The sequence below is a fragment of the Formica exsecta genome, unplaced genomic scaffold (assembly GCF_003651465.1).
Source record: "Formica exsecta isolate Colony F162 unplaced genomic scaffold, ASM365146v1 scaffold659, whole genome shotgun sequence".
In the NCBI taxonomy this organism is placed as follows: Eukaryota; Metazoa; Arthropoda; class Insecta; order Hymenoptera; family Formicidae; genus Formica; species Formica exsecta.
The window spans coordinates 325,227-350,571 of record NW_021853421.1 but is presented as its reverse complement, the minus strand read 5'-3'; the positions used below and the strand labels follow the sequence as shown (position 1 = coordinate 350,571).

The 25,345-nt window shown below is 32.0% G+C and overlaps 3 protein-coding genes and 1 long non-coding RNA gene across 5 annotated transcripts in view; 3 read left to right on the top strand and 1 right to left on the bottom strand.

Annotated features, from left to right (window-relative positions):
* The window catches only part of LOC115242909 (protein obstructor-E-like), a 3,900-nt gene extending 2,009 nt beyond the window's left edge, over positions 1–1,891 (top strand). The window contains exon 3 of the mRNA XM_029819504.1: positions 620–1,891. Coding sequence (XP_029675364.1) covers positions 620–647 — 28 coding nt within the window. The 3' untranslated portion in view covers positions 648–1,891. The remainder of the gene's footprint in view (positions 1–619) is intronic.
* Positions 1,892–3,789: 1,898 nt separating this feature from the next.
* On the top strand, positions 3,790–7,441 carry LOC115242908 (protein obstructor-E). Its single transcript, XM_029819503.1, has 5 exons — positions 3,790–3,957; positions 4,553–4,771; positions 5,662–5,929; positions 6,960–7,094; positions 7,306–7,441. The coding sequence occupies exons 1-5, from the start codon at positions 3,903–3,905 to the stop codon at positions 7,319–7,321; spliced, it is 693 nt and encodes a 230-aa protein (XP_029675363.1). The 5' UTR covers positions 3,790–3,902; the 3' UTR covers positions 7,322–7,441.
* A 1,189-nt stretch (positions 7,442–8,630) lies between these two features.
* On the top strand, positions 8,631–9,235 carry LOC115242910. Its single transcript, XR_003885132.1, has 2 exons — positions 8,631–8,888; positions 9,100–9,235. It is a non-coding gene; the product is annotated as an uncharacterized LOC115242910 (long non-coding RNA).
* A 1,262-nt stretch (positions 9,236–10,497) lies between these two features.
* The window catches only part of LOC115242903 (protein obstructor-E-like), a 60,644-nt gene continuing 45,796 nt past the window's right edge, over positions 10,498–25,345 (bottom strand). Inside the window, exons 1-3 of one of the 2 annotated variants that reach the window (XM_029819496.1) lie at positions 19,939–20,499; positions 12,466–12,870; positions 10,498–11,239 (exon numbers count right to left, since the gene is read on the bottom strand). In XM_029819496.1, the coding sequence (XP_029675356.1) occupies positions 10,926–11,239; positions 12,466–12,870; positions 19,939–19,987 (768 nt within the window). In that variant the 5' untranslated portion in view covers positions 19,988–20,499 and the 3' untranslated portion in view covers positions 10,498–10,925. Of the gene's footprint in view, positions 11,240–12,465; positions 12,871–19,938; positions 20,500–25,345 lie in introns of those variants that run through there. The other variant, XM_029819495.1, reaches the window with a different exon arrangement.

The following is a 25,345-nucleotide window of genomic DNA, read 5'->3' as shown; positions in this document are numbered from 1 at the left end:
TTATTATTATTTCCCTCTAACCTCTTTGAGAGAATCTCGAGTTTAATCTTGGAACACTTGTACAATTTTGACGATCATTATTGCTTACAAGAATTTATTTGTCATCTCATTTAAGACAAACAAAATTATATAGATATATAATTAATTAAAAAAGAAACAATTGAAAAAAAATCCAAAATTAAATAAATGTAAAATAAATAAGAATTATAAGAAGAGAAATATAAGAACAATAATATAAAGAAATATAATTTTACAACAAGAAATATAATTTTAAGAAAACAATTAGAAAGAAAATTAAAAGAATCTAAAATATACAAAGAATGGCGATGTTAAATTCTTTCTAAGAAATTTTTCATCCGTATTAATGTTCTAGGATTAATTTTAATAATGGGTTCTCTGAGGAATTTGTGAAATCTCGATCTCTCCTGAATTATATTCCTACTACAATTTATTATATATCTCGTTATAACTATGCTCATTAACGTTTCTTCATCGTTACTTACTTCTAAAAAAGGAATTAATTATTATTCTAATTTCCTATAATTCTATCTCTTTTGATTCAAAAAAAAAAAAAAATACTGGATTATCTTTCATGACGAAATGCAATTCAACATTTCAGCGAGGACTATTACAAGCGGAAGAACTGAACGAGAGAAGTCTAAGGCGCCGCAACTAACTGCAGCTATATGTGTAACGCTCATCTTTTTAATTAAACGGACAATAAACGCGTGTGATATGCACGCTTATGTAAAAGCTGCCACGTGGTCTCCGTGAGAATGAACGTGCTTTCGTCCTCTCTTTCTCTCTCTCTCTCTCTCTCTCTGCTCGCGACATATATATTACCCCCTTTCTCCTTTTACGTAAACAAATTTGCCTTCAAAAAATCCACTATGTATAAATTGTAATTGTCGGTCGCTAACCCGTGAAAAGAAAACATCGACGATATCGCAACTTCTATTAGATAAACCCCTCCGCTTTTGAACCGGTCCAATTTTATGTAATTAACGATTATATGCTCGCGAGCTGGAATTTTATTGTAAAAATACGCGTAGACATAAACTTGCAATTCCGCGATTAAATAAGTCAAGAAACAAGATTATTTATTATATTTCAATCGGAAATATATTTTAAATCTTTTTCACTTTCATTCTGGATGTGCGATACTTTACCTATAACATCTCCCCTTATTAATTATTAAAAAATATTGTATATATTATTTTGAAAAATGTTAAAATGAAAAGAGGAGCGAGAGAAAATATTTCGTTCAAACAATTAATTCAAAAATTTTAAAGCGCTAATTAAACATCATCGCGTTAAGTTTTTCATAATAAAATGCATCTAATATACTATTATACGTTTGTATCGTATAATTTAAATTTTAAATCATTAATATTTATCGCGTGTTACGATGTGACTTTCTCTGACATGAGAGATTGGACGTCAAAAACCTCCACACCCTACGATGTTTCAGAATGCATCGCGAAATGCGTTCGCGAAATCGCATCACTTTGAATACATTTCGACTGGATTTCACCTCGATGAATCAAATGTCATCGTAAGAATTAGTTAACCCATTCGTTATAAAGTTGCTTTCCATCTCAAGTTATATGGCATCTCATATATATGTATATACAGTCATCCTTTTATAGCTGCTATTTGATATAATATACTTTTCTTAATTTTTGTTACATTTTATTAACAAATGCGCTTTTAAATGTCATAATACAAGACAAGCTGCAATGTTTCGTGATTCGGCGGGAGATTCACGGTACATAATAAAATAATATGGTGTTCCTAGCTGTTAGCAGACACACAATTTCTCCTCTCTTCTTATCCGCCTGATAGCAACCTTTCTCTTTACGTAATCCGCGATGCGCAAGATGAGATACACCTCAACTATCAATTTGTACTTATTATTAGTTCGTGGAGCAATAAACCCGTTTGAAATAAATCATAAATTATTTACATTTTTTTATATTACTTTAATAAAATATAAAAATTAAAATAAAACCAAGCATAAGATATATAGATATATAAATTTCATTTAAAAAATTAAAACAAAATAGTTGTTACTCTTCCAGCATATTTCCTGCTATTATATTTTGAACAATTTGTTAGTAGAAAGTTACTAATTGCCACTGAAATTATTAACTATCATCATAACGTATCCACGCCGAATGTCTGATCGATCTATCGGCCTGTCTGGTTCGCCTCGATTGCTTTCACTATCCTGCAATCTGGCCCCTCCTCTTCAAGACCGGCGTGATGGTCTTGCGTAAGGCCGGTTAAAACCCCGGGGGCCCCACTAACATGCCTCGGTGTTCGCACAGGAAATCACGTGTTCGCACCACGATAATGATATATGAAGAACGCCTCTGCTGCGCGCGTACACGTTTCGGTTATACGATAACACGTGTTACAATGCAATTTAGAAGCGAGTACATATTACACTGCAGCCGATGATATCATGGGCCACAGGCCACAGGAAAATTTTACCTTGACATTAATCGTTAAATGCAACGTGTCCTTGCTAAATTATCGTATTGTGCGATAAATTCGCTTCTTTTTGATGACGCAAAATTTGTATTACTAAAGTGCCACGTGCGCAAGAGATTTTGCACAATTAAATTTCTAAAGAATTTGAAGAAGATATTTTCTCTTCCTATAATTATGATAATTTCTGTAAACAACATTATAAAAATATATTTATTTAAATTTGACAATTATTAATTGAACCGAAATGAAAGCTTCATTGCAATCATAGTTTATTAATTAGCGGATTCTTTCGTTAATCAAGCGATATCTTTCAAGTACATCTATTGTAATTGCGTTGTGAACGTGATTCCCCTCGAATTGCGCAGTTGATGCGAAGCGCGTTGAAAGATAAGCATTCCACTTGTACAGCCATTCTCTTCACTGAGAACGCAGAAAAATTACGCTGTATTAAGTATGTGGAAAAATAACAAGCGTGTGCTTGTGCAACATAGTTGTTGCGGATCATACGCGTTCAAGATTTGCATCCTTAGGCATTCGGAGAGGTGCAAACTGCAAAAGGATCGCGCTTCGACTTTAACATCATTTATTCATGCACGATGCATCGCGATAATCGCGGGGGATTAAAACGATTAGAAGAATGATAGATCGCGAGACGAGCCTCTCGAAATGTCCCTTTAAAGCTAAAGTCTTTGTTTTTTTGTCCAATCGTCATTACATAAGAAATATAAGGTTTTTTTAAAGAGTTCGTTTGTAGAATAATTATAGCATGTCTATTATAATTAATGTACGACATTGGTCAAAATTAATTGAATTATTACATATATATATTCGAATAATATATGTGAATTAAATTATATATTCAATTTTTATTCGACGCTTTTCTTAAATTCAGATTCCATTAAACTGATTTTAAAAGGAGGATAAAATTAATTTCATAACACATCTTAAAAAGCTGAACGATGCGATAAATTTATCTCTCGATTTTTAATCTACATATATTTTTTGTAGAATCCTTTTCATTATCCTAATTTATAATACTCTTGCAGAATTTGTTTGCTAATAAAATTCGTAAATAAATGCAATTCTAAAAAAATTTCCAAAATGTTTCTTTCCCCGAATAATTCTCACAATTCATCGACTTGAAGAAACATCGCTACCGAAGAATGCAACCGCAATTCTCAGACAATTCGTCAAGCACGACGCCGCTGGTCGACAGACCGACACGTAGGCAAACCAGGGACACGACAGGGGGGACATCCTGGTGGGGTTCGGCGAAGTCGAGCGGTGAAGGGAGACGATACACCGTCCCCGAGGTGTACCGAGGCCGACACCTAAAGTGCGCGCCAATCGCCGACTTCGTCGTCAGTAGTCAGAGACAGTCAAGCCGACGAGTGTGCCGGAAGAAGATGAGCTATCCGAGGAGCGTGACCGTGCCGTTGCTCCTGGCGATCCTGGCACGTGGTAAGTCCACCACCAGCATCCGTGAAGGTTCACCTTCACCTCGCCTTACACACCTTACGTCCCGATGCTACGCATCTCCGCCTCGAGATGCGCTCATCTCCTTCCTCTGTGCATCGAAGACTGCCTCTCCACAGGCGTGAGAACGATTTCTACTTCTTTTCCGTGGACTCTGAAGGATTTCGACATCACCCACGACTCGCGAAGCTTTCACCGCCGAGATACCATATGTTAAGATCCGCGTGTGTGACATAATGGCGGATATTAAGGGCGATGTGATCGATGAGAAATATAATGAAATTGCTATCTGGATACTGCTTTATCCGATATAGAGCAGAATAATTTTTCATTATTTTTTTTTTACAAAAGAAGACTATTAATATTGAATGATATGTGCTATAAAATAAATTATATTTATTTTATAATGCTATAATAAATTATATTATATTTTATATAAAATAATAATATTGCGTAAAAAAGACTTATATCAATTCAATATTAACATTATCCAAATTACTTTGGAAAATAAAATTTTACTATTAATTGAGAATTAAAATTTTTCTTTGTCACGCGTGCTAAAATTCTTTTTCACTTCCAGTTCAGGCCGTCACCTTATTCAATGCCCCGTCATGTCCCAATCCTTACGGGATCCACGCTTACGCTCATCCTGAGGACTGTGGGGCCTTCTTCCTATGTACGAACGGTACCTTAAGCTACGAGTATTGCGAGAACGGACTTCTGTTCGACGGACACGGCTCTATCCACAATCACTGCAATTATAATTGGGCTGTCGATTGCGGCAATCGCAAGGTCGACTGTAAGTATCACGTCGCTTTCTCGATATTCGAACCACCTATTATTTATTGATAATTTTTAAATTCTCATCTACTTTGCTTGAGAGAAAAATTAATGATTTAATCAAAATGTTGTTTAAAAAAATAATACACAATGTAAATATAAATAAAAATGGCATAGAATAAAATATAGATAAAATAATAATTGAACAAAATAAAAAATAAAATTGATGCGTATAATTTCACTTTTATAATTATATGCTACACAATATTAATATTATTTACATTATTATTTTCTCATATCATTAATTTTTCGTCAAACTATGTAATTTATTGTATATAAACATAAAAATCACGCATTGCATCGTACGAAGGAAACATTTTTTGTTGTGAAAGTAAAAGTCACGCAAAACCAACGATTTTGGAAGCGGTTTAGTGGGTCGCGTTAACGCCAATCATCGTAATTTTCCCCTCGAGCAAATCTCGTTGAAGTGCTTATCTCTCAACATTTCGATGTATTTGCGCGACTTTCCAATCTTATATATTTCAAATTCTCGTATTTTATTCCGCTAAAAGAACCACTAATAATTACATATAAATGTATTTTGCTCTGTGTTACGTGCACGAAAGAAAGATAAAAATTAATTTTCTCTTTAGGCACTCGGTGTATATTATATATATATATGTATACAATATAAATAAAACTAAAATAATGTAAATAGTTAATTTATAACGCGCTAAAAATGATTCTGAGAGAAAAAATATTTAAAAAATCTTTTACTTTTATTATTTTAATAAAATATAAAAAATTTCTTTTTTTATCGAACAACACGCATTTAATTTATTTTCAAATCCACCTTGCAACTCTCGATTCAATCAGATAAAAATGATTTATCGGCGATCTTTTTTGCAGATACGCCAATTAGCAGTCCGGGTTGCGAGTACCAGTTCGGCATGTACCCAGATAGTGACAGCTGCAGCACTAATTACATCAAATGCATCTACGGCGAACCGCATCCGACCCAATGCGACTCGGGTCTGGTCTACAACGCGAAGACTCATACGTGCGTCTGGCCCGACGAGCTCATCCCCTTCTGCAACCCCGAGGCTATAGTAGGTTTCAAATGTCCGCACAAGCTACCCCCCAACAGCCCCGCTGCCAAGTTCTGGCCCTATCCGAGGTAACGTATTTAATTATACGAGATACACTTCCGAGAAATCGCACATAACGAGAGCTCACGCGGAAATAAAACTGGCGTGCGGAATCGATGTACTTCGGGCAAGCATTATTTTCTCCTTTAAAGCACATTTATAATATAATTAGAATATAGATATAGATGTATATATATATCTCTCTCGGATTCCAACGAACGATTCCTATAAATTTCCGAATACATGTTTACCGATTTACACCGTGCAATATTTTACTATACAGCTACAGGGTGTAATAAAATTTTTTATCTCGATCTTTTGCCTCGTCTCTTTTTCTTTACTTTATTACGAGGAAGATTCGTAGGGAAGAAATATTGCGTTGAAAGATTATGAGAGTAAAAGGAGTCAATGCCGTTAAATGTCAGACCATTCGCGTTTATGCGTAGTACCTCGATTTAAGAACCGGTCACCTTCCAAAAAGAGACTCGGAGAAAGAGAAAGAGACTAAAAGGAAAAGAGAGAAAGAGACACACGTGACGAATGCCGACGCATGTTTTATTCAAATATTCAATTTTCTTTCAAATATGGCAATCCGTAGTTTTATATACGATAATTAACAATAGTAATTAGATATATCCTGAGAGAGAGAGAGAGAGATGCTAGTTTTTTTTTCTCGCCATTAAATGGGAATCTCTGATGCTCGTCTCAATCCAGCAAACCTTGCCATGTATTTTATATTCTTATTTTTTTTATTTTATATTTTTTTTTATATTTCTATGCAATAACATAACCAATTCAATAAAATATCAGTTTTATATGCGAGTGTTTTGAGAACTAGGGAGCGTTGTTTAAAATAGAAAAAATAGGAATATTCATATAATTTACTATTATTATTTTCTATCTCTAGAGTTACAAATACATTTAATTATAATCTTTTTAATGCAGTAAAGAATGAACATTGTTTCATTACTTGAATACATACATACGAAAGATTAGAAATTAAGATTTGTTTATATTTATCTGTGTAAAATACAAAAATCCTAATTTTGCAATTTTTAGATTCCCTGTACCAGGTGATTGCGGGAGATTGATCACCTGCGTGGACGGTCATCCGCGACTTCTCACCTGCGGAGATGGAAAACTATTCGACTCAGTGAGCCTGACTTGCCTGGATCCAGATGATGTTCCTCACTGGTTTGTACATTTTGCATTTTAAAAAGCAAAATCTTGAATTGTCTCGACTTTTAATTAATTTGAATATTATCAGTCGATTTTTTTAAAAACATCTTTGATAAAAATTTAAATATTTATATCAAAATCAAAATATTTCTAAACACAATTTAATTACTAAAGAGAATATAAAAATATCTATTCATTTTCTAATTATATTTTTGTCTCTTTTCAGTACTAACGGTGTTTAAGAATAGAGGCACATTCCTGACAATCACCTGATATCCTAAATCGGCAAACAACGAAAAAAGACAACAAACCATCAAACAATGAAAAACTAATACATTTGATGACAAACAAAAAATTAAAAATTAAAAATTATCTTGATAAAAAACATATAACGTAATATTAGACCAAGATTTATATATAAAATTAAGAAATTTGTGTACAAAATATAAATTTTATATTGCAAAAAATTGAGTTATTACAGATTGATTTTTCTAAATTAATCAAAAATAAAAAAAAAAGAAAATTAATTATAAAAATAAAAAAAAAACTATAAAAATAAAAAATATATAAAAACATGAATCACGAGACATTATTTATTAATTTTATACACACACTTTTATAGACAAAAAATAATCAGAAAAAATTATATTTAAAAATTAACAAGGCAAAATAAAAAGTAAAAACTTTTGCTAAATTTCATTTTTGTTGATCGTTGGCGATAGATGATAGGAAATCTAAAACGTATTATTATTATTGGTAAACTTTGAAAGAGAACTAATTGCATGTATAACGCGTGAAGAACAAGTACGATATATAGTACATATAGTATATAATACAATATGTATGACGTATACACAATATATGTGTATTTATGATAGATAGAACAATGTACAGCCAGGCAACTTGTTGAATAAAATCTGAACATGCGTATAAAAAATATACAACGTACAGTTTATTCCAATCAATCTACATATAAATGATACAAGTCTTATACGATTACGCGAGAGTGAAAGAGGGGAGGGGAGAGTGAGGGAAATATATTTACATCTCGACCAATGTGACAGAATGCGAATAGTGAACGATCCTGGGACGGAAAAACGAGATGTTCGTAATTAATGTTATTATTAATTAATAATACGGATCTCTCCGTTCTCGGGAGAGCTTAATCGGTCAAAGACATGGGCGGATCGATCGATATTGACGAGTGTCAATCTTTGGAAATGTTCCATGATAATTGTTTATTGCGTCTAATATTGTTTCTTGCATTTATGCATATTCTCTCATATGACTTATACATGTCCTTTAAAATTTTTAAGACCAGTTTTTATTTTGTATTTTAATTGATTGATTTCTATTAACTTACATTTTTTTAGAGAGAGAGAGAGAGAGATATGCAATAACATAACCAATTCAATAAAATATCAGTTTTATATGCGAGTGTTTTGAGAACTAGGGAGCGTTGTTTAAAATAGAAAAAATAGGAATATTCATATAATTTACTATTATTATTTTCTATCTCTAGAGTTACAAATACATTTAATTATAATCTTTTTAATGCAGTAAAGAATGAACATTGTTTCATTACTTGAATACATACATACGAAAGATTAGAAATTAAGATTTGTTTATATTTATCTGTGTAAAATACAAAAATCCTAATTTTGCAATTTTTAGATTCCCTGTACCAGGTGATTGCGGGAGATTGATCACCTGCGTGGACGGTCATCCGCGACTTCTCACCTGCGGAGATGGAAAACTATTCGACTCAGTGAGCCTGACTTGCCTGGATCCAGATGATGTTCCTCACTGGTTTGTACATTTTGCATTTTAAAAAGCAAAATCTTGAATTGTCTCGACTTTTAATTAATTTGAATATTATCAGTCGATTTTTTTAAAAACATCTTTGATAAAAATTTAAATATTTATATCAAAATCAAAATATTTCTAAACACAATTTAATTACTAAAGAGAATATAAAAATATCTATTCATTTTCTAATTATATTTTTGTCTCTTTTCAGTACTAACGGTGTTTAAGAATAGAGGCACATTCCTGACAATCACCTGATATCCTAAATCGGCAAACAACGAAAAAAGACAACAAACCATCAAACAATGAAAAACTAATACATTTGATGACAAACAAAAAATTAAAAATTAAAAATTATCTTGATAAAAAACATATAACGTAATATTAGACCAAGATTTATATATAAAATTAAGAAATTTGTGTACAAAATATAAATTTTATATTGCAAAAAATTGAGTTATTACAGATTGATTTTTCTAAATTAATCAAAAATGAAAAAAAAAGAAAATTAATTATAAAAATAAAAAAAAAACTATAAAAATAAAAAATATATAAAAACATGAATCACGAGACATTATTTATTAATTTTATACACACACTTTTATAGACAAAAAATAATCAGAAAAAATTATATTTAAAAATTAACAAGGCAAAATAAAAAGTAAAAACTTTTGCTAAATTTCATTTTTGTTGATCGTTGGCGATAGATGATAGGAAATCTAAAACGTATTATTATTATTGGTAAACTTTGAAAGAGAACTAATTGCATGTATAACGCGTGAAGAACAAGTACGATATATAGTACATATAGTATATAATACAATATGTATGACGTATACACAATATATGTGTATTTATGATAGATAGAACAATGTACAGCCAGGCAACTTGTTGAATAAAATCTGAACATGCGTATAAAAAATATACAACGTACAGTTTATTCCAATCAATCTACATATAAATGATACAAGTCTTATACGATTACGCGAGAGTGAAAGAGGGGAGGGGAGAGTGAGGGAAATATATTTACATCTCGACCAATGTGACAGAATGCGAATAGTGAACGATCCTGGGACGGAAAAACGAGATGTTCGTAATTAATGTTATTATTAATTAATAATACGGATCTCTCCGTTCTCGGGAGAGCTTGATCGGTCAAAGACATGGGCGGATCGATCGATATCGACGAGTGTCAATCTTTGGAAATGTTCCATGATAATTGTTTATTGCGTCTAATATTGTTTCTTGCATTTATGCATATTCTCTCATATGACTTATACATGTCCTTTAAAATTTTTAAGACCAGTTTTTATTTTGTATTTTAATTGATTGATTTCTATTAACTTACATTTTTTTAGAGAGAGAGAGAGAGAGAGAGAGAGAGAGACAGAGAGAGAGAGAGAGAACTTTCACAATTAAACGGCTGGAAAATTTTATTTGGTTTCTCAAGAGTTTTTTTAAGTTATTTCATTTATCTCATATATTTCAAATTAATAATCAAATTAATTCATCAAATATATACGCATATCTCAATCGTAAATTAATTAAAATAATAAATGTTTTGCTTCTTTATAAAAAGAGAAAATCCTGAAAAGAATTGAAACACATAATTATAATAATTATTATATTCAAATTTACATTTCATAATTAAAAATTAAATCTTTGTATCAAAGACCAACTAAAAAACTAAAATTTTTGATCGCTACAAAAGAGAAATAAACTTTCTCGACATTCTCAAGGAATCGCGGAACATTGACTTCTCCAATATCGAAGTTAATTTCAAGACATTAAAATCTACAGATCTCTAAAAATCTCGAAATCGATCCAACCAATAGATTCTAAAGTAATAGAATTACAGAAGGGAGGGAAAGATCTGGAGAGACTCTCGAAATCACGAGAGAACTTCTCGAGTTCTCCCTGTCGATGGACGATCGACGAGCTCGATCTCCGGGATCTCGCTCGTCGCAAGGGATCTCCTGGTTTCCTTCGTCCTTCCTGATGGTTGGACGTGACCCCGAACAGTTGCGGATCACCGTTTTAATTTCGGTGGCGAGCGCGCAGTTGAATCGGCAACGCGCCTGCTGGCAGAGGCGGCACACCGGGCGGCAGATTCTCCTCCTCAGGTTCCTGCTGCTCGTTGCGATCTTCGGACAATTCGCCCTCGGTTGGCGGCGGCGTCGTAGGAACGTCGCAGTCCTCCGTCGGAGGCACTACGCACCTCAGAGACCGCTTGTCGAACACCAGCATGGCTGGACAGCGCTGTAGCCGCGGGTAGCCACCCTGGCACTGCCAGTAGCGATTGCACGATTTGCCGAGGGGCACGTTGCCGTTGGCGTCGTCGTTGCAAAGAGCTGTAAGCAAGCTACGTCTTACGCCGAGCTCAACTGGACACATCTCTAGCCTTCGAGAAACTCGTAGTAAATAATAATCGCGATATATTTGCGTAGATATATTGAAATTTCCATCCAGACCTGACGACGATGATATTTTGTGTTTATAATTCAAGATGAAGTATTTTAAAATATGCATTCTCTGAGATTGAGAACTCTCATCAAGCGATTTCTTGAAGAATTTCTTCGTTACGAATTGGACGCGGTAGTCAATCGAGTGAAAGTCGAGAACTTTCGTTCGATTCGCTAATGATAGATTGACATGAAATTTAATTATGCAGAATGCAAACACGCTTCTATATTCGTGAATTTCTTTTTCTCGAAGAGTAAATGGAAATTATTATTAAATTATTTCTGAAACTTCTAAAATATCAAGATTTTTTACCAATTATTAATCGAATATCATATCAATATTTAAATAAAGATTTTTTAACATTGTATTTATATATGTAAAAAAATATAATTTAAATTTCAATTAGCTCAAAGCAATTAGTTTTAAATAATTCTTTCTCTCTCATCTTTTTTCTCTTAAGATTCATTCTAAAATATCGCAAAAAAAATATTCAATATCTATTAAAAAAATTATATTATTATAAAATGTTTTTTATTGTGTTTCAATCTTGATAAAGAGATACAATCTCGCATACGACAGATACATCTGGTGACATTTGATATTAAAGATCAAAGAGTTAGCGCGACGCGAATTAATAATAAACGTTTCATCTGAGATTCTGAAGGCGAGAAGAGGAAGAAAGGCGCGCGACGAGAATTCACTTCAAATGCTAATTAAATGCCTCGCCCTTTTTTCCTTCAAGTACTGCCACTTGGAAGAGATCGAAGAGCAGACACAAGGAAACGCGCGTCTTGTTTGTCCACTTTCGAAAGTGAAAATGATCGAAAGAAGCTGCGTCTTTTGAATTAAATCTACTTAAGATCGCGTCTTCAGAGATGCTTCAGTTAAATTCAAGCCGAATCCAGCTGTCAATTTGCAAGAATGAATAGAAAAGATTTCAAAAACCAATCGAGGATATAAAATTCACAATAAAAATTAATCGCTGTTCGCGCAAAATCGCGAATTTATTTTTCAAAATGCTTCGTAATTTTCAAATAATTTCCGATTGTCAGTTCCAATAAATCTCAAGTAATTCCTTCGTAAAATCCACTCCCTATCTGACGATCGTACTCACGATGCTTCTGACATCCCTCGACGTTTTCGGGCCAGTCGCAGGACCTGGCTCTTTCGTTATAAAGCAGACCGCCTATGCAGAGTTGCTCGGTGGCGGTGCCATTCCAGCAGGTCCAGTACCTGGTGCAGGAGGTTTCGTGGCCAAAGATACCGTATAGCCAGTCGCAGTGCTCGGTCGGGATCGGCGGATTAGCTTGGCGTTTGCCGTCACAATAGTTCGCCCGCCACGGATAATCGCAGCCCTCGGTGACACCGCGATGTTTGCCGGCGAACACGAGACCGTTCGGACAATCGAACAGCTCCGGCCGACCGCTCACGCACTCCCAATAGCGATCGCAATACTCGATGTCGCCTATCACGCGCGATTTGGTCTGGCACGGATCCTCCTGCTTTTGGCCCAGCGAGCCTGCAAGCGCGGAAAAGCACGTTTTATTCATCCTGTTTATCCTTCATTTTATCTTCTTGGGACAGGATCCTCCGGAGTGATTAGGACGACGGTAAGGAAGCCGGATTATTTAAGAAAATTAGGACGATTATTTCTGACCGCTGAATTTCTTTTTGTATGCAGGAAATTATTATTTTTCTCTTAAGTATATTAGCAGCTAATTATAAAAACGATGATTAAGAAGTTTTCCTCTATCTGCTTTTCTGCTTTCTCGTCGCTAATCGAACTAGAATATTAATTATGTGGAAGTTTCTTAATGAGCTTTGCTGCTAATTTAACGCGTCGTTAAACGAATTAATTATCGTTAAGATTAATTACCTTTTCCTTTCCCTCTCGTTCGCATCTGAATGAGCCGCGATTACGAAATATCAGATATCGACGTATCGAAATCATAATTTTCATGCGCGTGTTCTCGTCGAAGGACACTGAACGGCAACGCCAATATCAAGGATATTCCCGCGTATATCGTTGATTCTAGCCACGCAGTTTCGGAGTCTTAACATCGTAGTGAATCGAAATCTGTTGAGTCAATTCGAAAGTCATGATGTCGTGAAACGACACTATCCTTGTACGCGCGGAATTAAATCGCCGTTCAAGGATATTACCCGGCTAATCAATGCGAAATACTTGAAATGCATATCCTTCCGCGTTATATGGAAATATATTAATATTTCTAACAAGATGTGATGCCATCAATTTCTTGCGTCGATTCGCAAGTAATTATGCGTGACTCCTTGTATAAGATCGCACACATCGAAAGTGGAAAGTTAAGACCAGATGCCAATGACGTCGTCCTTTCTAGATATTCTCTTTCGAGATATCTCTATTTCAAAGATACATAGAATATTGTATTACTATCTCATTTATAGCGGAATGTGTCGTAAATTGTTTTAGAAGATTAGAAGGAATGTTTTATGACTTGGATAAGCATTTTAAACGATTCAATAATTTTCGTGATTGGTACAAATTATTCAATCAATCTGTAGTTTCGAAAAAAAATATTTCAAAGACATCAGAAAGTAATAATTCACTTTCTTTTATTTTTAATTTTAATCAAATAAAAATTTCGATAAAATCATCGTTCAACTTTCGTTCGAGAACTGTTCGAAGGTATGCATGCACTACTGGTACCGGTTTACCATAATGTCCGATCGTTTCGCTAATGATTCGACGGCCCGCGCACGTTCATCGGAAAAGCAAATAGTAAAATAAGGTGGGAAGCCGGCATGAGGCGCGCTCCCAAGACGGTTCTCGAGTGAAAGTGCCTAGCCTTGACTTGCAACCTTCGGGGGCAGTCCTATTCCACACCCCTGCTCCACCTTTCTGGACCCCTCGTGAGTGCACGAAAGATTCGATCGAACAATCAATTCGTCTAATCTCATTCTCATTTTGTGTCTTGATTAGAAAAATTCGAGTTCTTTCAGTTTGTTGAAGCTGTTATAAACTTCTCTTAATTTCCCTTTAATTTAATTTCTATTTTTATATCTTTAATTTATATATATCTAAATCTCAAATTTTTTCAAGTTATCTTTGTAATATAAAAATTAATATTTTGTCGTAAAAGTTATTATGGTAATAATAATTTATTTTAGATTCTCACAAATATATAAAAAAAAAGACTGCTGATTCTATTCTTATCTTGTTTTATAAAATATAACACACGAATTCCTATTATTTCAATATGGTCGATCATGTGTTAAGAATTTCAATCTTATCTCTTTCTCTTTCTTTCCTCTTGTTCTCTTTTTGAGCACTTGTATGTTTCATTATATCGTCTGATCATCCTCGGAAGATTTAATCCGGGAACGAAATAAAGCCCTCACTCTCTTGCTCAACCGCCCCGTTCCGATCTGTAGATCGAGATTGAAATGAAAATAAAATATCTTCAAAGAACGACCGACCGAAATCTTCGACAGATACAATCTCTCGGTGCTCGAAGAGAGATGAGAAGTCACGATCGTATTTCTAAAATCATTTCGCAAAGAGCTCTTAATGATATCACGTCTCAAATTCTTTATTTTCGTCTCAATCTTGATTACATTCTTAAAGTAACTCTAATCATATGATGTTTGAAATGCATCATCGTATGTTACGTAGGTATCCTTTGATTATAATAGTTAACAATAAATTAGAAATCTTATGAAAAATATTATAAAAAATTTTTTGAATGTGCATAAACGTAGGAATAAAATAGCTAGGATAGATTTCTATCAAACAATATGAAAAACTCGATAATAATTGTGTCAGTGATCGTGACGTTTATATCTACCATAAACATGCTTTTATGTTACGTGCCTTTATTCGCGAAAAGATTGCACGTTGTTAGCCAACTGGTCCGAGCGGATAAGGGAAGGAAAGCGAAGCACGATCGATCTCACGATACGGATAATCTCGTGGGGAAGCAAGCTTCGCCCGTGTTGAGAAAGAACGTCGACAGATTGCGATTTTCCACTGGCAGGAATTGCGTAAAACCATGGCCTTAATTATCAATGGGAATATCGTAATAATTTTTGGGATAGATAAATATAACTCGATGTAAGACGTAATCCTGTTTAAAAAAATATTTTTCTGTTTTGTTTCCTTTATTTAAAATTTCAAATTATAGGTTTTCAAATTTTTTTTATTTTTTAAGTTCTAAAAGTCCCAAAATTTAAATCTCTTAAATGAAGTTTAAAAAATTTATATATATTTTTTAAAAGTAAATATTTCTCTTCATTTAAAAAAATACATGTGGCATTTTTATATGGAACTTTAAATTTAAAAATTTTTTTTTTAATTTTAATTTTGAAATTTTTATTTCTCTATATAATATTATTTTAAATATCGTATACAATATATAAAAATCTCCTTAAATCAGTGATGTTGATGACTGCGATGTATTCATTGATACGATTACCAGGAATTATGCAAATGCTGTCAAGGACCAGTAATAAGAGCCAGTGACCACCCATAAGGGCGCATCTCACGCACGAAGAAAAATAAATCCGATTAGTCTCGCGAGACCGGCGCGAATTAATGGAGTTTGCGCGGGCGGTCGTCACGGTGCCGCGAATAAGGTGGAGACATCCCTGGAACGTTGTCGTAGCGGATTATGCAAGCGAGACGCTTAGTTAACACGCCGCGGTTACTTTCCCTTCCTTTACGACTCCTCGTAAAGAGTAAGTAGTCTGAGTAGCAATAGCTCGGCGGCCGTTACTCCTCGTCACTGAAAGCAGGTGCGGCTCCGCGATTTGTTCCTTCGCGAGGAGTTCGCGCAAACGAACGAATGACCATTTAGAAAATTTCTCGCTTTAGAGATTTACGAGGAACCGACTTTACAGCAGAAGAAATTCTCGCATCACAATGATAGCCATTTATCGGCGACTTACAATTAGAAGAAACAATGCGACTGAGAGTTCATCGACTTTTAAAAATTACGTGCAGATATGCCAGTTTGCAAAAAATTCCTCCATAATTTTCTTGCTTAAATTTAAAAGAAATTATTTTTTTTTCAAGACAAGAAATTATATTGAGAAACAAAATTAAATGATAATTGATTTGAAAGAATTTAAATCGATATTTCTGAATTACAATGTTTTTACAATCTTCTCTTCAATGGATTTAATTTTATTTATAAATATTGTCATTAATAGTTATTTTCCAGATAAATTTTCTATCGATAAGTATCACACTATCAGAATTGAAATTTAAAAAATTTGCGGATAGATTTCTTGTTATCAGATTGAATATCGCATAAATTATTAGGCTAACATAAATGAAAAATGTGCATTTGATTTATTTTTAAGAATTTCTAAACAACAAGCAAAATTACGAGCTTCTCTCTCTCTCTTCTCAACCTTTCCATATTCCTTTCCCTTAACGAATAAATAAGCAAAGCCCGCCTTCTCGGCTCTTCTTAAGACCGGTAGAACTCGAGGCGAGACCCCACCTTAGCTCGGACTTTGCTTAGTGCAATGTTCATCGATAAACGCGCGCCGTGTCGCAACAAGAGCGGAGCGTGTTTATAAAATCCGCTTCCCCTTTTCTTTCTTGCATCCTTTTTATCTTTTAATCGGTAAATTAAGTTGAGCGGAACGTCCGGCGTTCTTTTCACTATTATACCGCCACTTCCGGAAGCCAACGTTACCGTTGCGATTCGGCGCCGCAAACACGTCGCGAAAGCAGGTATGGGAAACAGATAGACAAATAAACGAATAAATAAACTTTTCTTCGCGAAGATATTACGCGGAGTGACAAAGTCACTCGATTAGTTTCAAAGTATTAATATCTTCAAATGTCGCCGTAGAAAGTAGAATCTCTTGCGTAAGCGTTGCAGAACTGAGTTATCGGCGATTATATATTTTTAAAAGTACCGCTGTCGTCGATATCCGCAATCTATCCAAATCGCGACAAGAAGAAAAGAGAATATTATATCATAAAAAATATATTTATAACCTAATATCATAATATTGTAAGTTTTATCGGAATGACAAACCGAATGACATTATACATAATTAGAAAACGTAGATTAAATGTATACAATAAAATATTTTAAAAATATAATAAAATATAGAGAATATATAAAGTAAAAAAATTTTTCCCCTTTCTTATATATTGAAACGAGAAGAGAAAATATTAAGAACTAGGAATATAAGAATATTTGATTCGTGTATACCAATCAAAATAATAACGTTTCTCTTCTTCAGTAGAAAATGAGATACTTTGACATGCTTCTGTATGCTTGAAGATCCAGGCTTTAGAAATTTTAGTGGATAATGAGATTTACAAGTAGCGTATTTTGCTATATAGGGTGTCCCTAAATAATTACACGGTCGTAAGAAATCGAAAAAAAGACAGGGAAAAACAGAGAGAAAGAGAGAGAGAGAGAGAGAGAGAGAGAGAGTGAACTGCACAGACTGAGCTACTTTCATATTTTCACTCCTGACATACGAGAGAAAGTTCTCGAGATGTGTGAAACCCGGTGAATGGCCACTATTGTTCTTACGAAGATGCGTGTAACAATTACGGAGCAGAAGACCTGCTGTTTACTACAGATTCTGCGTCTCGAATGTCGCGAGGATTGTGCAACGAAAATTGTAATCGAGCTCATTATCTAATTCTCAACAATGCTATTCTTCTTTATCAGATTAGTAATTATGTAATTTTAACGCGCAAAATTAATCGAAATTCTAGAGCTAAAGTTTTCTTTATTATCGCGAGTATAGCATTAATTTATATAATAAAATATAATTTCTTAAATATAATAATCTTTATATATCTTTTTCAAATATAATTCTTTTATTATTATAATTTTTATAGAAGTAATAATAAATTATATAATTTTATCCCATAGAATAAGGTTACATTTTCTCTAATTTCCTTCACTCTGTCTTTACCGCAAAATTGTAATTACTGAATAACAATATATATATAGTATTAAAAAGTAATTAATTGAATTCTTATATTTGTGTGTATCGGTGATAATACATAAACAAAAACAAAATAATTCTGATTATACAAAATAGGTGACGGTGCTTATCATTGATAATAAGCATCATTAAAATGAAACAATTCATTCATTCAAAATATGAAAACGAAATGAATCGCTCTTATGAATCATTGTCGATCTCGCGAAAGACACGAGAGAATCGCTTTAATCGATACGATGTCCACGATCATCGTAAAGATTCACGAAGGAAAGTAGAACGGTCCGCACGGTTTTTCAGTTTCACTGCGAATGGCAACTGCTGCGAGGAAATTTCACCGTTTTCATTCTCGCACCTCGCTCGCTCAACTCGATTCGGTTTTTTATCGAACGACTCTTATTATTTATAAATATAGCCGCATACGTGCCGATCTCGAAAGTGAAAGTCAAACGATCGCTAGATCAAATCAAGATCAAAGATGACCGATATTCTCTTGTGATTTCATTCAATTGAATAATATTACTGAATATTTTATTGACGTTATCGAGATGAAAGATATTATTTTATTTATGCAAATAATTTATAAATATTTTTTCATAAAAATTTGATTTTTGGAAAGCCATTAAGATAAATTATTATTATATATAACCAATTTGTGTATGTATGTGTGTGTATGTCGTTGATAATGGCTCTGAAATAGTTATTTAATTATTTGCGTATTTAATATAAAATTATAATAATAAAATTTATTATTATGGTTAATATAAACATTTTATAATTAGAGAAAGTACGACAGTTATCACAATACACTTTATGGAAAAAAACTTTTATGGAAAAATGTATTAATGTAATTATAAATATCTATAATTACATTAATACATTATTTTAGATAAACAATTAAATTATTTTAAATCCAGGTGTCTCATCAAGAATATTAACACGTTATTAAAAAATAAAAGATATCACTAAAATTAAAAAATATCACTATCATTAGTTTAAAAAAATAATTTTATAAAAGAATAAAAAATTTTCACTGTCTTTAAGAACAAAAATATATATATATTTAATTAAATATATATATTTCACACAAGTACTAAATAAATTTATCAGCCTGTTATGGTGTATTGATTAATATGTTGTTGCAATAAAATTTGAAAAATTATTGTAACCATTGTTTTATAAAAAAAATCTTATGATGTGTGCACATATACTTACATGTAAAATTTATAAATAGTATTAATCAAATATATTAATAACTTATATTAATTTATATTGGGTTAGTCACATATAAAAGCTATTAAATATTTTCATTTTTATTAAATATGATAAATCTGACTTGATAAGATTACTCATTAAAAATATTAATAAGGGAAAACGAAAAGATCTCGCAAATACAAAAAAATCCTCAAAAATATTTCTAAAAATCCCTATACAAATATATTAACTATATATTTATCAATATATACGTATATATTCAATGTCAATAAACAAATTAACATAAACATTATCCTACACGGTCAGTACGAATCAATCAATCAATTTCTAAGAGTCTCAGGAGCGAAATAAAGAAAAACCAAAAGGAAGGAGAACTCAAAGAAGGAGAAGAAGAAGCAGAAAGACTCACCCTGTGCAGCCAGGAACACTAGGACGAGCGAGAAAATGTGTTGTGACATTCTGAGAAAACGGCGTGTGACGGATTTAACTCGAAATGTGTCAATAGTGTCCTAGTCGACGAAATATCCTGGTATATGCCTGGAGAGAATATACTCTCTCGTTCTCGGTGTATGAGAGCCGAGGAAGCTCGGCTGATGAGTTTTCGTGTCGAGACTGCTCACTGGGAGAGGCGTTTGCCCGGTGTCTTATATGAGCTCCCCACTCTTCGTCTCTCTCTCTCTGACCGATCTCCGGGGCCGCATAGGAAGGTTCTACCTGGAGAACACACCTGGTTTCGTCTATCGAGAGTTCTAGCTGATAGCCCGCGATGCTCGACCGATACCGTCATGGAACACACCCGTTAGAAAGGATCTCCTTACGCGTGACTCAGGAGAGCCAACACGCGTCCTTATAATAATAATAACAAGCTTATAATCCGCGATTTATTACGTGCTGAGGAAGGCCACTAGAATCGTGCTTAACGCTTCGTTTGCCATGTCAATGGGATGATGTTTTCTTGGGAATAACGGCACTTGCATATACGACCGACGTTTTCTTTACCGTTTAATTTGTCATTCATACTCGAATTAAGCAAGAGTTTCAATCACATCGAAATATTCATTGTTTATAGGAAAATACAAATGTGTTTTTTATATGATTACTCCAATATTCAAATTAATAAATATCTGATAAAAATCATCGGCTATTAAAACTCATTAAAATATTTTATTAATCCACTTATATATATTATACAATAAAACTGTGCTGTATCAGAAATAATCTTTATCGTATAAGTTATTTTGGATTTGATAGGAACTTTATTAAGCGGCATTAATAGCATAATATATATAAAATATATCGTTGGTTCTCACTTATTTTTTAAAATTTTTTCTATAAATTTATAAAAAAAAGAAATTTTTTTGTATTTAATTAAAAACAATGTATCTAATTCATTAATATAGGTATACATATTAATATAGGTATGCATATTTATAACTGTACGTTAAGTTATAATTATGATTATAATTTGATAATTAAGTCATTTCTAAATTTGTATGAATGATAATGCATGTAATTTTACTAAGTTTAATAATAAATAACAATAATTATTATTTTAAAAATAAATGTTTTATAGTATCATGTGTCGTATATTTACAACCATTAACACACTACCATCATAAAAAAGTGTAAATTTGTAAACCACACACACACAGACGCAAATTCTCATTATTGGAAAATATAAAAATTTCAACCTGACACTTTAATTCGCGCGAGTCTTTTCCATGCAAATCAATTGTATACTACAAATCGGTATCAATAGTTCGCGTGCTTTATAATTGTCTAATTATTCATCAGATATAATTTTCCCGCGAATAAAACAACATCACCAGGTTCAACGAAGCAGGACTAATTAATGGGCGAGATTTCAACTTGCAATGCCGACTCTTTTATTATACGATAAAATAAGAATTCTTTTGTAAAGAAGATCTCAAAGAGGGGAAGTGAAATTCCGTTCCGAGGAAAACGAAATCATCATGAGGAACGGTACAAATTTGGCTCGTCAATTAAGAGAAAAATCTATTCAGTAAAAATTCATTTATGCACACAAAAAAAGTTTACTTGTCGGTATAGAAGAAAGAAACAAGAAAAAGAGTTTCTATACCATCTTTTTCATATAAATTATATTATCATATATAATTTGAAAAAATGAATAAAGTGAAAAAAATTGCGTAATAATTCGTTCACAATTTTAAGTTTTGTTTTTTAAGATATAATATTTTATTATAGTTTTTGTTTATAATATTCTTTTATAAATATTATATTATTACTATCTCATGTGTTATAATTTTATATACTTTTAAGTTTGAAACATTATAATTTTGAATCGTTAGTTACAACGACTAAATAGTTTTCGAAAACTTTTTAAACTTTGAACAATAATCGGGAAACTAAAATTGATCCTATATCCTAAATTATTGTTATAGTTATAATTTATAATTATGGCGACATATTGTGAATCGAAACGCACAAAAGCATGCGGCGCCTATCATTTCCGTTATCTCTCAAAGCGCCACCGTTAACCGCGACGTTAATCTCGCGTGCATAAGCGGCCTCGACGAGGCCTTCACGGTTTCTTTTCCTCCCCGGGTAGCCAGCCGACCAGCTTCACGCGATGAGACAGTGAAAATAAAGAAGAAACATTCTCGATGAGTCGCCTGAAATGCCTACTTCTCACATCGAAATGTGTCACGTCGATATGACAATACACGTTTATATAACGAATAATATAATGATATATGTATGTACGATTTTTTCTTTCGATAAAGAACACTACCGACAAACGAGATGTAATCTTTAATTTCAAAATGTTTCAATACGGATATTATAATATTATAAACAACAATTTTTTTAATTTGTAAAACACATACACACACATACATAATTTTTAGATTATATATATTATTATTATTGATAATTATAATATTAATACAAAAAAATATAATGGAGTAATAAACTTCTTTCCTGCCACTTTCCATTCGATTCCTCGCGATTCATTGTGAATTTCTGCAAAGGCGCTCAGACCTGATCCTGGCCATTAAAAAATCCTGATCGTTTGCTGCAACGACATTCCAATTTCGACGGAAATCTACGGCCGAAAGAATTCAACGCGCGTGTTTCGAGGACAAATAAATTCCTTTTTTATCGAAACAATTACAAAGAGATGAAGAAACAACTTTGCCGTGAGAGAGCTAGAGAAATTCTTTCTAAAAATATCAAGCTTTTTTCCCTCATTTCAAAACTTGACTGAGAATAACTTTATTTTTAATGCTAAATTATAGCGCATTCAGAATGTAAAAATTAATTGTTTGAGTTGCAAATAGTGAGAATCTCCTAATTTTAGAAATTAGAAAGTCGCTTAATTATCGCTAAAAGGATGTTCTAGACTCTTTTGGAATGTCGGAATGAAAGTTAATGTTGATTAATATCAGAGACAATAGTCTATTAGATTTCTCGCCCGAATTATATGAAAATGTTATATTAATATTAAACAAATAACGGCGCTTTCCGGAAGAACGGGGAGCGCTCGAGGCATCTGGCATAATCCTTCAAGGATTTTATTATGCAAGCAAAGACAACGACGAAGAGGACAAAAACGGACGTTTATTGGATAAAATTATGAGAATGGTCACAAGAGGAAACGAGACATATAAGAATAAAACAATGAGGCACCCAGTTTCGCAAGTCTCTCGCAATCCCACCCTCGATTCGCAAAGGAGGAGGTCGATCGTATCAAACTACTCATGATCATGCGGACGTTCGTGTTCTATATCCTATAATTAAACTCTACAAATTTGTAAAAATTAAAAAAAAACAATTTAATTAAAAATAAGTATGAAATATAAAGCAGTTATATTTTTAAAAATATATAAAAAAAATAAGTAAAATTATACTTTTCTCTTTCTTTACATTTGATATTTATACTACGTAAAATTAAAAAAAAATTAAATTAAGTATAAATTTGAAAAATAGAAAAAAATGATAGAAACATAAGATTCTATATAATACAAATTTATAAATAAATTTATATAAAACGCAGATTATAAGAATGATAACAATGTAAAGGAAGATTTATAAATTTTAAATGCTATAATGTTATTATATATTTCTTAATTCTTATATAAGTTAAATCAAGTTAATATCAAGAATTTTTTTAAATCCCAAGAGAACGCCTAAGCAGTGGCAAACCGTGTTGCATTAAAGTAAAACCGGTTACATCTTGATAGAGAGATTTCAAATAACTAAAAAAAAAACAAATATATTTGTCGAATTTACTATAATATAATAATGCTCATTATATAAATCTTTTTTATTCTTCTATTAAGCATTAAATTAATTTAAAATTAATTTTATTTTTCATTTTTATTAAAACAATTTAATTATTTTTCAAATTTAAAATTGCATTTAATTTTGCAATTAATCTTTTACTTTAGATAAAATATGGAATTTAATATTTAATCTTAAATAAGAGAATTAATTTTGATATATTACTCTTTATAAAGCTATCGTGTGTGTATACATGTGTGAGAGAAATAAGGCAGACTAAAATGTGTGTCTATTAAGATACAAGAATATAATTAAAATATAAGTTTAAAAAAAAATATAAGTTTAAAGATTAATCACACATTCTTTGACTTCATATAAAATTCTGCGACAGTGCAACTTTCTGTAACGCAATCGCATTAACACGTTGCACATTACTGTAATTTACTGGATGCAGCAACAACACGACGCGTGCCAACAAATTTCTATTTTTCCGAACTTACGTAATTAAGAGTATATCAAAGTACGAAAGGTTCAAAGTTATTTCGAGAATATTGTAATTCCGTGCATAAATTATAAATTGTAAATTATACTAATGTATTATTATTATTTCAAAATATATATGCACACAACGATAATAAATAATTAAATACTTAAAATATCTTTGTTACTTAATTAAATGATTTTAAAATAAACAAATATAAGTTTTAATAATAAATTTTAAAAATTTTAACAAAAACATTTACGATCTTCCTTTTTCTTTACAAAAATAACATATATATGTATTATCATTTATATTTTACAATATTTTCCTTGTATGTATGTATATATATAATATTTAACATTTTATACATTTTTTAATATTTTTTTAATATTTAATATTTCATAATTAGTTTAACAATAATATTTTTTTATAAAATTTTATAATATTATATTTTATATTTATATCTTTGATGTTAAGTTTCGAATTAAGATTATATGTATTCTGTATATCATGTCAGTATTACAAGGAACAAAACTTTATTTAAAACTGCGAACACTTGCTATCACGCGAAATTACGAAACGCTGCGCATAATGCGGAGAAGTTACAGGCGCATGTAATCACGTAAAATATTCTAGGTGTCCCGGCGAGAAAGTAATTAATAAGGAAACTTCTCGTGCTTTCTAATGTCTCTAATTGAGGCATGACCAATTTTTAGTAAAACACTTGATATATAATCTATCATGCGATTATATAAACTAGATGAAATGTCAGGACTAAATTGCTTTGCAAAAAAATTACATTACGCTTTCGTGTATTAAATAATTTCGTTCAATTAAGAGAAATATAATGTTAAAGTTAAAACAAAAGTTTACACTACTATTTTATATTTTTGTAAATCTTACAAAAATATTTGTTATTTTTACGCTCTATATTCTTTTTATAAAATTATTAAAAATTTTGAGTCAAATCTCAATTTGGAATAAAACATTATTTAAACTCTTAAAATAAGAGTACCTACAAGCAAGGTTTAATCATGATTTAAGAAATATATTATGAAAAAATGTAATATAT

Bases quoted from the DNA above. Each gene is read 5' to 3' on its own strand.
- LOC115242908 (XM_029819503.1), top strand. From the start codon at position 3,903: ATGAGCTATCCGAGGAGCGTGACCGTGCCGTTGCTCCTGGCGATCCTG. The intron at 3,958-4,552 runs GTAAGTCCACCA...TTTCACTTCCAG, and splicing joins CCTGGCGATCCTGGCACGTG to TTCAGGCCGTCACCTTATTC. The intron at 4,772-5,661 runs GTAAGTATCACG...TCTTTTTTGCAG, and splicing joins CGGCAATCGCAAGGTCGACT to ATACGCCAATTAGCAGTCCG.